General features: G+C 47.2%; 1 protein-coding gene across 2 annotated transcripts; it reads right to left on the bottom strand.

The window, feature by feature from the left end:
- Positions 1-250: 250 nt before the first annotated feature.
- SHOX2 (SHOX homeobox 2) lies at positions 251-10,627 on the bottom strand. 2 transcript variants are annotated; one of them, XM_027113243.1, is made up of 5 exons: positions 9,793-10,627; positions 6,697-6,905; positions 4,291-4,348; positions 3,886-3,974; positions 251-2,339 (listed from the first exon to the last, which is right to left on the bottom strand). In XM_027113243.1, the coding sequence occupies exons 1-5, from the start codon at positions 10,139-10,141 to the stop codon at positions 2,046-2,048; spliced, it is 999 nt and encodes a 332-aa protein (XP_026969044.1). In that variant the 5' UTR covers positions 10,142-10,627; the 3' UTR covers positions 251-2,045. The 2 variants fall into 2 exon arrangements, with proteins under 2 accessions (XP_026969044.1, XP_026969053.1); XM_027113252.1 differs by having other exon boundaries at positions 251-2,303.
- Positions 10,628-12,261: the final 1,634 nt, after the last annotated feature.

Here is a 12,261-nt window from a genome sequence, read left to right as displayed (position 1 = left end):
AGAGAGAGAGAGAGAGAGAGAGAGAGAGAGAGAGAGAGAGAGAGAGACATTCATCAAAAAGGAAGAAAGAAAGACTATCCCGGATAGTTTAATAGTAACAGGAACAAAGATGACGCGAACCCCATCAAATGAAACAATACTATTTTGATTCAATTGATCGCAAAGTGTCTTCAATTAATAACTTGGCACTTATTTAAAAGGTTTAACAGAGGTGAGACCGAAATATTTTGTACCGACAACACGTCATGAAATAACAGAATCTTCTTTTGTTTAAAATAACTTAATACACTAGAAAAAATATGGCAAATATAAATAATTTTGTTTTCATGGAGAACAAATAGTTACAAAGCTCAACCGCATACCAAAGTTCAGCTAAAAGAGCTTTTCCTCGTTCTTGTATAAGGGATTAAAAAAAAAAAAAACCCAAAAAGTAAGGAGGCTTTTTTTAGAGAATTGGGATACAGATTGCTTAGTCCAGGGTATCCCAGTTTAAATAGCTACATGAATTGAGACAAACAAAAATATTACTTGAATATACATCCTTGTGAGATAAAATGCAAATGTTGAAAGTCAACTATCAGTTCACACGTTATAGCCAAAATAAACTTTGTTCGTGTTTATCAACATATTTTACACAAACTTAGTGCCTGTATCTATCTGGGTGTTGTTTAAAGTGAGTGTGATGGGACAGAGAGGGGGAAATAAAGCACGGTCCTCAAATAGGACTTTAGGAAATCTGCAAGAGGGAATACAAGAAAAGGGGGAGGAGAGGGGACTTAACACTGAGCGCCCACTATGTATCAGGCACCACGTGAGGCGCTGTACCTTCACCGTTCCATTTATCTTTTCTTTTTCCTTTTCTCACATTTTCTACCTGCCTCTGTTGTCTTGGGACAATCAGAGTGTAACTTTTTTGCCCTTCAGACTTTTTTCTTTTGTCCCCCAGCATTAAAGACGGGACAAAAATAAATATAGATAGAAATATATATATATCAATTTCCAGATGCTTTGGGTATTGTTTTTATACTGAAAATGAAAATGGAGTTAAGTGCATGTAAGTAAAGCGGGGGAGGGGGGAGACACCATCAATGGAATACAAGTAACATGCAAACCGGAATTTACTGTCAGCAGTCTGGACAGTTCTGCCATAATAATTTTCTCAGAGAAATCATCGTCTGTGGTATCATTTTTGTATTAATATTTTTTCTCTCCTCGTTTTTATACTGTCTTCCCTCTTCTTGCTCTTCCATACTGGTGGTTTTTAACTCAAAGCACCTGATTCAACGTAAAAGGAGGCCCGCCTCTCTTATCAAATTTCTTGTATTAAAGTGAACTTCGCAGAAAAAGGTCAGTTTCAAAACCTGTGAACTTCCCAGCTGCGTACATTTTTTTCATCTTAATTCTTTAAATAAGTATACCTCTTCCTTCTGTTTTGCCTTCTTAGCCCATTTTAAAAAACATACACTTTAAGTTGGTAACTCCCCCCCCCCACCGCCGCCCCAATTCTCTCGAGATTCGTCCAGGTTCTTTTTCCATATTATTTAATGTACAAAATACTTCAAAATTTTTTTTTTTGTTCCTTGGTTCTCTCTCCGATTTCAGCTTCTGACGAATAGCAATAAGTTCCCTTTCTCTGTTTATCTCTGGTTTGTCTTTTCTACTTTTTTTCCCCTCATTTTTTATTAACAGGATTTTTATTTCTACGCAAGAGTCCATCGTCGCAGTTCTGCCGTGAGCTACACACTCCGCTGTCCCAGCACTCCCTTGTCCAGTCTCTCTCCAGACCTCCCAAACCCAGCCCTACAAAGCCAAATTCTGGGCCCTTGGGTAGGTGAATGGTCAGAAGCCACGGAGCTGGTGCCCTTCTTGGGATCCCAGGTCACGCCCTCCGAGTCCGGGATGCGGAATGGGGCAAGGGGCAATCAGCGGGCGGAAAGAGGCTCGGCTCCCGAGGTCCGGAGCAGGTAACGGAGAAGCAGCGGGGCTCGGAGGGCGTGCAGGCTGCGCGCCGCGCTGCAGGCGCGACGTTGGCGCTGGCGTTGGCGTCACAGACCCAGGGCGGCCGCGTGCTTTTTGGCTTTCAGTCTGAGATCCGCGATGCTGGAGTTCTTGCTGGTAGTCTTGGCGGCAGCCGCGGCGGCCACGACGGAGGCGGCAGAAGCTGAGTCCGCGGCCAGCGTGGCGAGCGGCAGTCCGAAGGGAGGCGCGGGGAACATCATGTAGGGCGCGTGCGCGGCCAGGTGCGGGTGCAGGTGGTGGTGCGCGTGCGCCACGGCGCTGTCCAGCTGCAGCTGCGCCTGAACCTGAAAGGACAAGGGCGTCACGTTGCAATGACTATCCTAGGGTGACAACAGAATAGAAACAGAGCATTAACGGCGTCCAGCTTAGCTCGGGTAAGGCTGGGGCAGGGGACGGGAAAGGGGCATTTGGCTGACCTTATCAGTCTGTTACTGAATCTGGGGCGCCACAGGGATATTCCAGTGACCCTGAGTCTCTGCAACTAGCTCAGTGTGGCCTATCCCCTTGAGTCCCAGGGACTCCCGTCTGCAGGAATTGTGGCCGCCCCCTCGGGAGCTGGGTCTGTCAGAAGGCGACATTACTATTGTGCTAATACATCACCCTCCTGAAAATAACAATGTATATTGGACAGACGACGGGATGAGGGTCATTACCCTCCTCTTTTGATGCTGTCGTACACCTTTTACCCTGCTACTAAAACACTGAAGTACCATTAAGCAAATTACAAAACTTTTAAATGTCACCTAGGGAAGTTGTTGCATCTTCATCACAACTGGCACAATTGTTAGTACTTCTAACATTTACTGCTATTAAAATTACCTTGAGATCTTGTTAAAATGTGGATTCTGATTCAGAAGGTCTAGTGTAGGGCCAGAGATTCTGCATTTCTAACAATCTCCCAGCTGATGCTGATGCTGCAGACTAGGAGATCACCTTCTGAGTAGTGAGGGTCTCCTTTTAAGATTCCCCTCTCTCTCCAGTCATTCTCTCTTGCTTCAGAAGCCTAGCATCAGGATACCAGAATCCAGTGGTGCCAGGAGAGCTAAGAGTTAGCTAATACTAACCCTCAATACACAGGTGCAGCCAGGTGTCTCCCCCGACCAGGACACTGGCATCTCAGAGTTAATTCATGACTTCACAGTCCTACGGAGCAGGGGTCCTGGCCATGGGGAAGGTCAGGCACTGGTTGGGAAAGGATTGCACCCTTAGGCTTGGAGAATGGGGAGTTCAGAGCACTGGGATTTCCCAGGATTAAATCATTGCTGCAGGCTGTACTTTAAAAATATAGTCTTAAAGGTTTCTGTATGGCTAAGAAATGGATTGCAGCCGCAAGGTGTCCCTGGGAAGACCAGTGCTTCCCTCTCTACTAGATATGAAGCTTTGCAGCTTTAAAAAATCAAGTCTGAGCTGGGAGTGTATTTATTTATTTATTTGTTTGTTTGTTTGTTTATCTTTGGTCAGAGACATTTAATGTGAATAAGAGATAGAAAACATCTAGAAAAATATTTAGAGAGTTGCCTTAGAAACACCTTAGGACTAACCTCTGTACCGGATCTGACAAAATCTTACTCAGAAGGCTTTTCCTTCCTCTCCCCAAGTGCAATCTTTAGTTCATTTTTAAAGGACCCATTGCTGCCCTCAGGCCTCTGTGGGTTTCCCATGAGGAGAGAAAGGACTACGCATGTAGGCCCCTGACACTGTATAGGTTTTTAAAGGGGAGTAGGCCCACTATATCATCTGAAAATTTATCCTCTACCTGTATAGACACCTATATGGGGGCTCAGAGACAGGGGATGTTCAACAATTTCAAGCAAATAGCCAGGTCTTTTCACAGTTAAAAACAGGTTGAAACTGGGCTGTACTTGCCTGCTGAAATGGCATCCTTAAAGCACCTACATTGACGTACGGTGCTACTCTACAAGCTTCAAATTGGCTGGCAGCCCCTATGAGGACGCCTGCAAAAAATGGGGGAACAAAACACAATAAAGTGAGATTAACATGTCCAGCATTGTTTTCCAAGGTTCCAAATGGAACCAAGATAGAACTACTTCCTTTGGAATTGTACATTTATCTTCCTAAACTGCTGCTAAAATGAAAAGCAATGTAATTTACTCCCAAACTTTAGGACTCTCATTAACTGCCTTCGGAGCAGATTTTTAAATAAGGACCATAGTTATCTTTGACAAGGTTCTTTTCTGTCTTCATAATAACAACATCCCCTAATACTCTTTTTACTTAGAGTATCAAATGTTCTTTGTCTGAGAAGCATACCTTTATGCAGTTGATTCTCTTGTTTTCTACATTTAGCTCTTCGATTTTGAAACCAAACCTACAAAGTGGAGGAAAAAATAAAACCTAGATGTTATGACTCAGAGTAATGTTATAGGCAAGGATTGGGAGATATAGCAAGCAATCTTTGAATTATATACAAGAATCTTAATTTCCAAAGTTAAAAACATAAATAAATGACATAAATAGAAAGATTTCATATACTTTTGCGAGATAAGTTGTTTCTTGATAAATTACTGTAGTCCTGGTTTCATGTTTCCACAGTTAGAATCCCCAAGGCTTAAAACTCGCCCTGATACCTGATACTAAAGTGATAATGGGTTTAGATGTTTGCCCAGTAAGACCTGAGAAGAAAATGCTCATTAATAGCCTGTAATATTAATTAGTTTCATCTTCAAGAAAAACCAAACACCAAAGCAAATAGTGACTGTTTTTTGTTTTTTTTTTCCTGGGGGTGGGGGGGATAAGAGTGGGGGAAGAGGTAATTAGTGTCATAAAAGCCTCACTACAAAGAAGTTTAGAATTTCTCTGTTCCTCTGTGCAGCAGAGTGTAACATGGTAGCAGAATAATTGTGCCATTATCATGATAATCTAATTTGCTTCTATAGAAAAAGCCACTGAGTACAGTTAGGGTAGTAGAGAAGTGTCCGGAAGATAGATCAAAATTTAAATAAAGTATGAAAAAATAAATACCAGCAATGAAGTTCACTTATTATGAGAAAAAAAGAAGAACATTCTGTGAAATGGGAGTGGGGTATGAATCAAGTAACTGCTGGATACTATCTTCTCCCAGATATTACCTTCTTAGATAAACTTGCCAACTTTTAGAGGCAGTATGGCAGATTTTAAGAAATTCAAATAAAGCTTGCTTTTATACTCCAATAATATAGCATTATGTTCCAATAACACAGCATATTGACTGATTCATAAATTAATGTTAAAAACATGAAAGTAAAATATTGCTTCAGAGCTTTCTTCTTGTTTTTGAAAGCAAGTGTCACAGTCAATGGAAATCTTCAAAAATTCCCCTGCCATTTAGTGTAGTAGAAGGGTAGATTTCATGCCAGGGTTGCATCCTTTGTGTACCTCACATGGCCTGAGGCTTTTGCCTCTTTTTTCCCCTAGAAGAGTTGGAGCTGATACACTAATGCTCACAACTGTAATAATTATCATCATGTCTTTAAGGGGTTGCTAAGCCTCTAGAGATCTCAGTGCGCAGAGCAAAGTAGGAGAGGCTTAAAAAGGAAGGCTCTGCTGTTGATGCTGTGATGACCAAGGCAGCCTATTATTACTTTTCCCCTTTAAAGTGACTGCTCTGTTTTTGTCCTGATCCTATTACAAGATGCGGGGAAGCCCCATAAGAATTGCATAGTTCGCTGCAGATGGTGGTCTCTAGCCCAGAGACCTAGGGAGTATCTGTTACAGTGATACTTTGTAACAGCTGCAGATGTTCAGGCCTAAAACTGCTCCATGTGTTCAAACAAATAATGACTATCATTTTCTCCTATTTTATTATTTGAGTGGAAATACAACCTGAAACATTTAAATTCGTTTTCCATAAAACTAAAACGATATGTATGCATGTATGTATGTAATTTTTTTCCCCTTAAGCGCTCCTGAAGCCTACTTTTCCCATTACATTCACCGCCACAACCGGTAAAGAAAATCTGTTCCAATGCTAACTCCATTTAGTGTGGCACTTGCTGGGGTCAGATTTTGGAAATGTCAATATTAAGATATGTGGATTGTTTTAAAATCAAGTTTCTGTAGGTTCAGGTTCACTTCCCTGGTTAAGTGAGAGAACAAAGAGTGACCAAATGCATTTATTTCTCTGCTATTTCACACACAGTTTGAGATCAACCGCTAACGGCAGACTGTAAATTTGTGCACTTAACAGTTGCTAATTTTCTTTATAGTCTGTACATCTATAAACCTAATTGGCATATCCGCTTGGCAAACCTAGATCCCAGAGCAGACCCTCAAGGAAACCCAACTCCGCCGAACAAAATATTCGTTGTAACTTTTAAGGCATCCAGAAGATAAAACGTTTTCTGTGGGATTTTTTTAAGGCTTATAAAAGTAGGCCCATTAGGATTAAACCACATTAAAGGCATCGAGAGGCGAGGGTCGGGGGTGTGGTTTATAGAAACTCTGGGAGCAAGCCCAGCACAGCTTTCTTCTGCTGGGAACATATGTTGGGATGAGGCGGGGCGGTGGGGGGAGCACGGGAAGGCTTTAAGACCAAGATCTACTTTGGAAAATAAGACCTCTAGCAGAGACGTCGCTTCCCTTCTCACCTCACTCCAGACATTTGGACCCACACCCTCGTCGTGTGTACCCCAGGCATGCCCCTCCTCTGCTCCCCGCGACCTCCTCACAGGCGGGTACCTGCACTCGGGCCTCGGACAGCCCCAGCCGTTGGCTCAGTTCTTCACGCATAAAGGCGTCCGGGTAGTGAGTCTCGTCAAAAAGCCTCTCCAGCTCGTTGAGTTGTTCCAGGGTGAAATTGGTCCGACTTCGCCTCTGCTTGATTTTGGTCTGGCCTTCGTCCTCCATCCCTTTCGCATCCTCTTTGCGATCCTTCGGCTCCGGGGACACTGGAGGGGGCACCACGAACAGGACCGCACACGTACGTCCACGCGCGCACACAGCAACACACACACACACACACAGAGACAAAAACAACACAGCAAATGCCATTACCAGATCTGTCTCCAGAAGGATGGAGGATCCTGCCCCCTCCCGGAGTTCCTGTCCAGTTCCTCACCCGGCTGCGAGGAAGAGGATCCTGGAGACGCGAAAAGATCAACTCTGGGCGGCCGCCCGCGGGCAAGGTGGGCATTCACCCACGCATCCCTTTTGCAACTGTGGCCTCAGCTCACCTCCTCACTATTCAGCCCACAGTCCCCTGCCCTCCCCCGAGAACACCAAATCAATTCCACTAACCCTCTCTTGCATTCACTCTCTCCCACTCGCGCACAAAAACCAAAAGAGCCGCACCGGGCGGGTCACAGAACGAGATGCTGGCAGGAGAGCGCAGCGAGGCCACGGACTGGCCTCTTACACCGGCCATTCCCAGAGTGCTGGGCCGTTGTCAGGCCAGCAGTGGCCGCCGCCGGCTCTCTTGTCTCTCTCAAACTTGCTGGTCTAATTTGGGAACAATTGGGCTGAAGGATCACAGCCGGAGGACAAGACCCCGGGGCCGCATGGCGGGAGCCACTTTCCCGGGCGCTCTCTGCGGACCCAGGGCTTGGACCAAATCCCGCGGACGGCCCACGGACAGTCAGGCAGTCCCTGTCCCCCCTGCCGAATCCCAGTTGCCTGAGCAGAGGCGCCCACGCCATGTTGGCGGCCTGAAGGGCTCGCTGCCCACACCCGGCCGGAAGGCCAGAGGTGGAAAACCAGCTTCGGGGAGCCAGCGAAACAGACCGCTGTCTCTTTCGCTCCTTTCTCCCTCCCCATTGGAAAGGCAGACGCGACCCTGAACGCTTAAACCCACAGAGATCAACAGGTTCAAGCGGAACATTCGGGATCCTCGGTTTCTATTGGTTGCTCAAAGCCTTTTCATGCATCCAGCAGCTCGGATGTTTAATAAAATATGCATTTTTTCTGCTCTAGGTTTGCACACATCCGTTGCCACTTTCCTGTCCTTCCTTCTCCTCCCTTTAAAAACAGGAGCTCCACGAGTGTGAGCATACAGGGACACTAGAGGGATGTGGAGATATATATATATATTTAGGCCAAGGGACCGTGATCAGGGGAGCCAGGATCAACATAAGCTGCCCTCTGGAACCTTCAACCTCTGCGCCTGAGTTGGAGACTTGGGTTTTTAAGGTGCAAAAGCTGAGTTTGGATAATCGAGGCTGTTTGCAGTTCTTCCCAGCCCAGAATCCCGATCAGCATGGGTGTTAAAAATCATTTCCAGAAGAGCCGGCCTGCAGACAAATTAATATTTGCCCTGAGCTTGGAAATCAACAATCCCAGGACTTCGTTTGCCCACGGTTCAGACCCTAACTTCGTGGGGGGTGCCTGCTGGTGTACCCAGGGCCTCGAGCTGGGGACTCAGGCCCCGGAGGGTGCACTGGACCGCCTGACAGTTATGCTACCACTTTCCAAATTTAGGAGTACTTGGTACCCCGTCTGGGAGAAGAACCTCTAGAACTCAGCCCAGCTTGGCATTCTAGTTACCGTGATCTTAAGTGTTTCCCGCATATCTACTTCTCAAAGTTTGTGTTGTGGACGTTTGTCCTTCCTTAGGGAAGAAGTGGATACATTATAGCACAAACTGAAGCCAAGTTAATAGGAAAATATTTCCACAGATATTGCAATGAAATTTAAATATGAAAACACATCTTTCAGATTCTGTCTTTGGCTTTGTTTATTTCATGCCATCCACAGTGGAAGCCTCTCAAACTTTTGGGGCTTCAAAGAGAAAGATGTCCACATTTACAGTTGATTAACAGACTTAATATAATCCCTATTTTGCCCCCAAATTTCCACTTATTGGCCTAAACAAGAACAGACTGTTATAAACGACTTAATTGCTTGCTTAAATATGTGATTCTAAGCATGCCACATATTTCCTTAATTGGAAAAATATGGCAGCACACCAGTTACTGCAGGCACCAAGTGCCAAATTAATTTTATTGTTGAACTCCTTTGAATTGGTACAGGACGCTCCACCGTTTAGAAAAAGGCTTTTCCTAACACTTTCCTGGCACCAAAGGATTATCCCACCACAAAATCAGAGTACTGGATGATGCGACGCAGTAAAATTTCGAAAAACAAACAAACAAACAAAAAAGGAGCCTAACGCATCTCCCGAAAGAAACAGGTCACAGCCTGAACCTTAGCCTGCCTTGGTCTCATTCTACCTTCACAGCTCTAAGAAAATGGGAAGTTTGGGGCCCTAAATTCCAGGCAGCCAGGGTCTTCGCGGAGTTAGCGGCGGCACGAAATCCGGGGCGACTCCAGGGTGAAATCCCAATCAATCTCTCTGTCTCTGTATCTCTGTCCCCTTTCTCTCTTTTTCTTTTTTTTCTCGGGCCTAGGAAAGGGGCTCCCGCAAACTCGGCGCTAGATGCTAACTGTAATCCCGCCGCCTGGCCCAGCTAGTGCCAGCACCCTCTTTCGCAGCCCGGCCCAGCGAACTTCCCCATCCGCCTGCGGGCCGTCTGGGCTGCGGGCCCATCCTCCCGTTGGTGAAAATGCGTTTCGGTGGAATGGGAGTAGCGGGAGCATCTGAGAAGGGCGCGCGCAAACCCCACACGCCCCCCCCTCCCCGCACACACATTCGGACCCCACCCACGACCGTGCACACCATCGGACTCCCACCCCTCCATCCTCACTCCAGCTTCCAAAGCTGGGGTCCAAGAGCCCTCTCCGCGTCCCGCCCCCCTCCCCGCTGGGCCTTGGTGTCCTCTCCCGCCCGAAAGGAGTCAGGAAGGCGGGAAGGGGAACCGCGGCCGGGGGTCAGGCCGTTACCCTCGGTGAGCCGCGGGCTGCCCGGCTCCCTGCTTCTCTCGGCGGCGCCCATGTCCAGCTCCCGGACGGGAGAGCGCGCTCCTCCAGCTCCTCCGCCCGCTCCTCCTCCTCCTGCACCTCCTCCACCTCCTCCACCTCCGCCTCCGCCTCCTCCGCCGCCGCCGCCTCCGCCGGCCGCCCGGACTGCGGGACTGCTGCGGTCGTCACGGCCCGGCTCCGCGCAGCCGGTCGGCTCCTTGGCCCCGCGCAGCGGTCCGCTCTCCAGCACCTCCCGGTACGTGATAGCCTCCTTCTTCTCCTTCACTTTCTGGTCAAAAGACTTCGAGACGAACGCCGTAAGTTCTTCCATCGCCGCCAATGCCCGTCAGCCCCGCGCTCAACGTCTCCCAGCCGAGCCCAGCTCTTTTTTTCCTTCTTCTTTTTTTACTGCTCCAGCCCCCCCAATAATAACACATCAATGGGACAGGGGTGGGGGAGGAGTGGGAGGAGGAGGAAGAAGAAGAAAAAGAAGAGAAGAAAGAAGAAAGAGGAGGAGAAGTAGAAGGAGAAAAAGAAGTAAGAAGAGGAGGAGGTGAAGGAGGAGGAGGAAGAAGAGGAAGAGGGAAGGGGCGGGGGCCGCGGGAGGGAAATGGGAACTGATGCTTCCCTGCCGGAGCGCGCTTGTTCAATGTTAAGATCTTTGACAATTCTTCCTGCAGAGAGTTCAGATCTGATAGCAACGCAGCGCTTGAAGTCTCACTATTTATACTTCGCAAAGGCGGCCCCTTGTTCTGAGTAAATTACCTCCCCTTCGCAACTCGGAGGGAGACCCTTCACGGGAAGCACCCGCGCCACTACCTGGGGGTGGGGGAGTGGGGGTTGGGAGGTGGGGGTGATAGGGAGAGAGGGAGAGAGGGAGGGGGAGGAGGAGGGAGAGAGAGAGAGAGGGAGAGAGTGAGAGAGAAAGAGAGAGAGAAAGAGAGAGAGAAAGAGAGAGAGAGAGGGAGAGAGAGAGAGAGAGAGAGAGAAATTAAGATTGATTAAGGCTGGAGTACAGGGGCTGGAGTGTGAGTGAGGACAGCGAAGGGGGACCAGAGGGAGTGGGAAGAAGAGGCAGACAGTCCAGGTTTTCAGATACCTCGGCCGCCTGCGCTCTTGGCCATTAATTCAGGATGACAAGAATCCATAATTAATTTAATTAGGCGTGGATTTTGCGTTGGTGTCACGGCTTACTTAAACACTAGGGAGCTGGACTTATTCCGCCGGGGCGTGGTCAAAAGGAAACTGACAAGTGTGCGACTCCTGGAGTCAATAGGGTATCCCGACTTGGCATCCGACCCTATGTCCTCGCCGGGCGTCAGGGTGCAGCGCAACTGCTCGGCCCCGCATTGTTGCCCGGCAACCCTGCCCTGCATCAGGCGCCCGGGACCCCAGTTCTGTATCCTGACCCGGTATCCCGATCCTACATCCCTACTACCCCGACCCGAAACCTTGTAGCCTGGCATCCTGGCTTCACAACCCTGCCGAGTCAGGGTCCTTTCCAGTTTCTCAGGCGAGCGCAGCTCCTTTCAGGGGCTTCCGGGCCCGCGGCCAGAGCTGAGCCTGGGTCTTCACCAAGCTCCCTGCCCCGGGGAGATTGTGATTCACCCCATTATTCGCGTCCTGGAGACGGAGCCGACTCCTCTACGGACAAACCGTGCTCGAAGTGGCTGGTTTGTTTAACACATTTCCCGAGCAGCTGTTCCCTGACAGATTCCATTTTAAAGTGTTTCCTTAGCGCTTGGTCAAGGACAGTTTGACTTCGTTCCCTCTTTGAGGTCTCAGGACCCTCACCCTTCTCCCTTACTCTTTGCACCCGGACCCCTCCCACAATGAACTACAGAAACTCTTCTTCAGCATCCCGGGAAATATTCTAATTGATCTCCTGATTTTGAAAAGAAAATGATTATCCCTCTTTGAGTTTGAAAAAAAATCGATGTTAAGTTTGTGGCCCATCTAATTTATGTACCGTGGATTATTAAAAAAAAAAAAAAACCTCGCCGGGAGAAAAGCACCCCCCCCTCAAGCTACGATTTAAAATATATTCCTGGACTATTTACATCGAAACTGTTATATGGAAGGACACATCTATATTCCCGCGTCATTTGTCCGTATTGTGCAGGACAAAGCTTGCTGTGAGAATTGTGGCCGTATATATACCCCTCACATAAGAATATTTACATATGAAAAAAATATTTACATATGGAAAGTTATATTTACCTGAGTGTGTAAACAAATATACCTCTTCAAGTGTGGCTTTGGGGACATTTTTGAGTAGTCTGAATATTAATGCAGTCTTTCTGACGTTAAAGGTAACTTGTTCGTTTTCTTGGATCTTATATTCTTTGTAAAAATAAAAGCAATTATAGAACTTTGATTCCTATATCTTCCACCCATTGGTTAAGGCATTAACACAAAGTTAACAGATAATTTGAGAAGTTCCATCAAAGC

The sequence above is a fragment of the Aethalodelphis obliquidens genome, unplaced genomic scaffold (genome assembly GCF_003676395.1).
Source record: "Aethalodelphis obliquidens isolate GAN/ISIS:26980383/991018 unplaced genomic scaffold, ASM367639v1 scaffold1, whole genome shotgun sequence".
Taxonomy (NCBI): Eukaryota; Metazoa; Chordata; class Mammalia; order Artiodactyla; family Delphinidae; genus Aethalodelphis; species Aethalodelphis obliquidens.
This window is presented reverse-complemented; position numbering and strand designations above follow the sequence as displayed.

Bases quoted from the DNA above. Each gene is read 5' to 3' on its own strand.
- SHOX2 (XM_027113243.1), bottom strand. From the start codon at position 10,141: ATGGAAGAACTTACGGCGTTCGTCTCGAAGTCTTTTGACCAGAAAGTG. The intron at 4,349-6,696 runs GTACCCGCCTGT...TCCACTTTGTAG, and splicing joins TGTCCGAGGCCCGAGTGCAG to GTTTGGTTTCAAAATCGAAG. The intron at 3,975-4,290 runs GTATGCTTCTCA...CATTTTTTGCAG, and splicing joins AGAGAATCAACTGCATAAAG to GCGTCCTCATAGGGGCTGCC.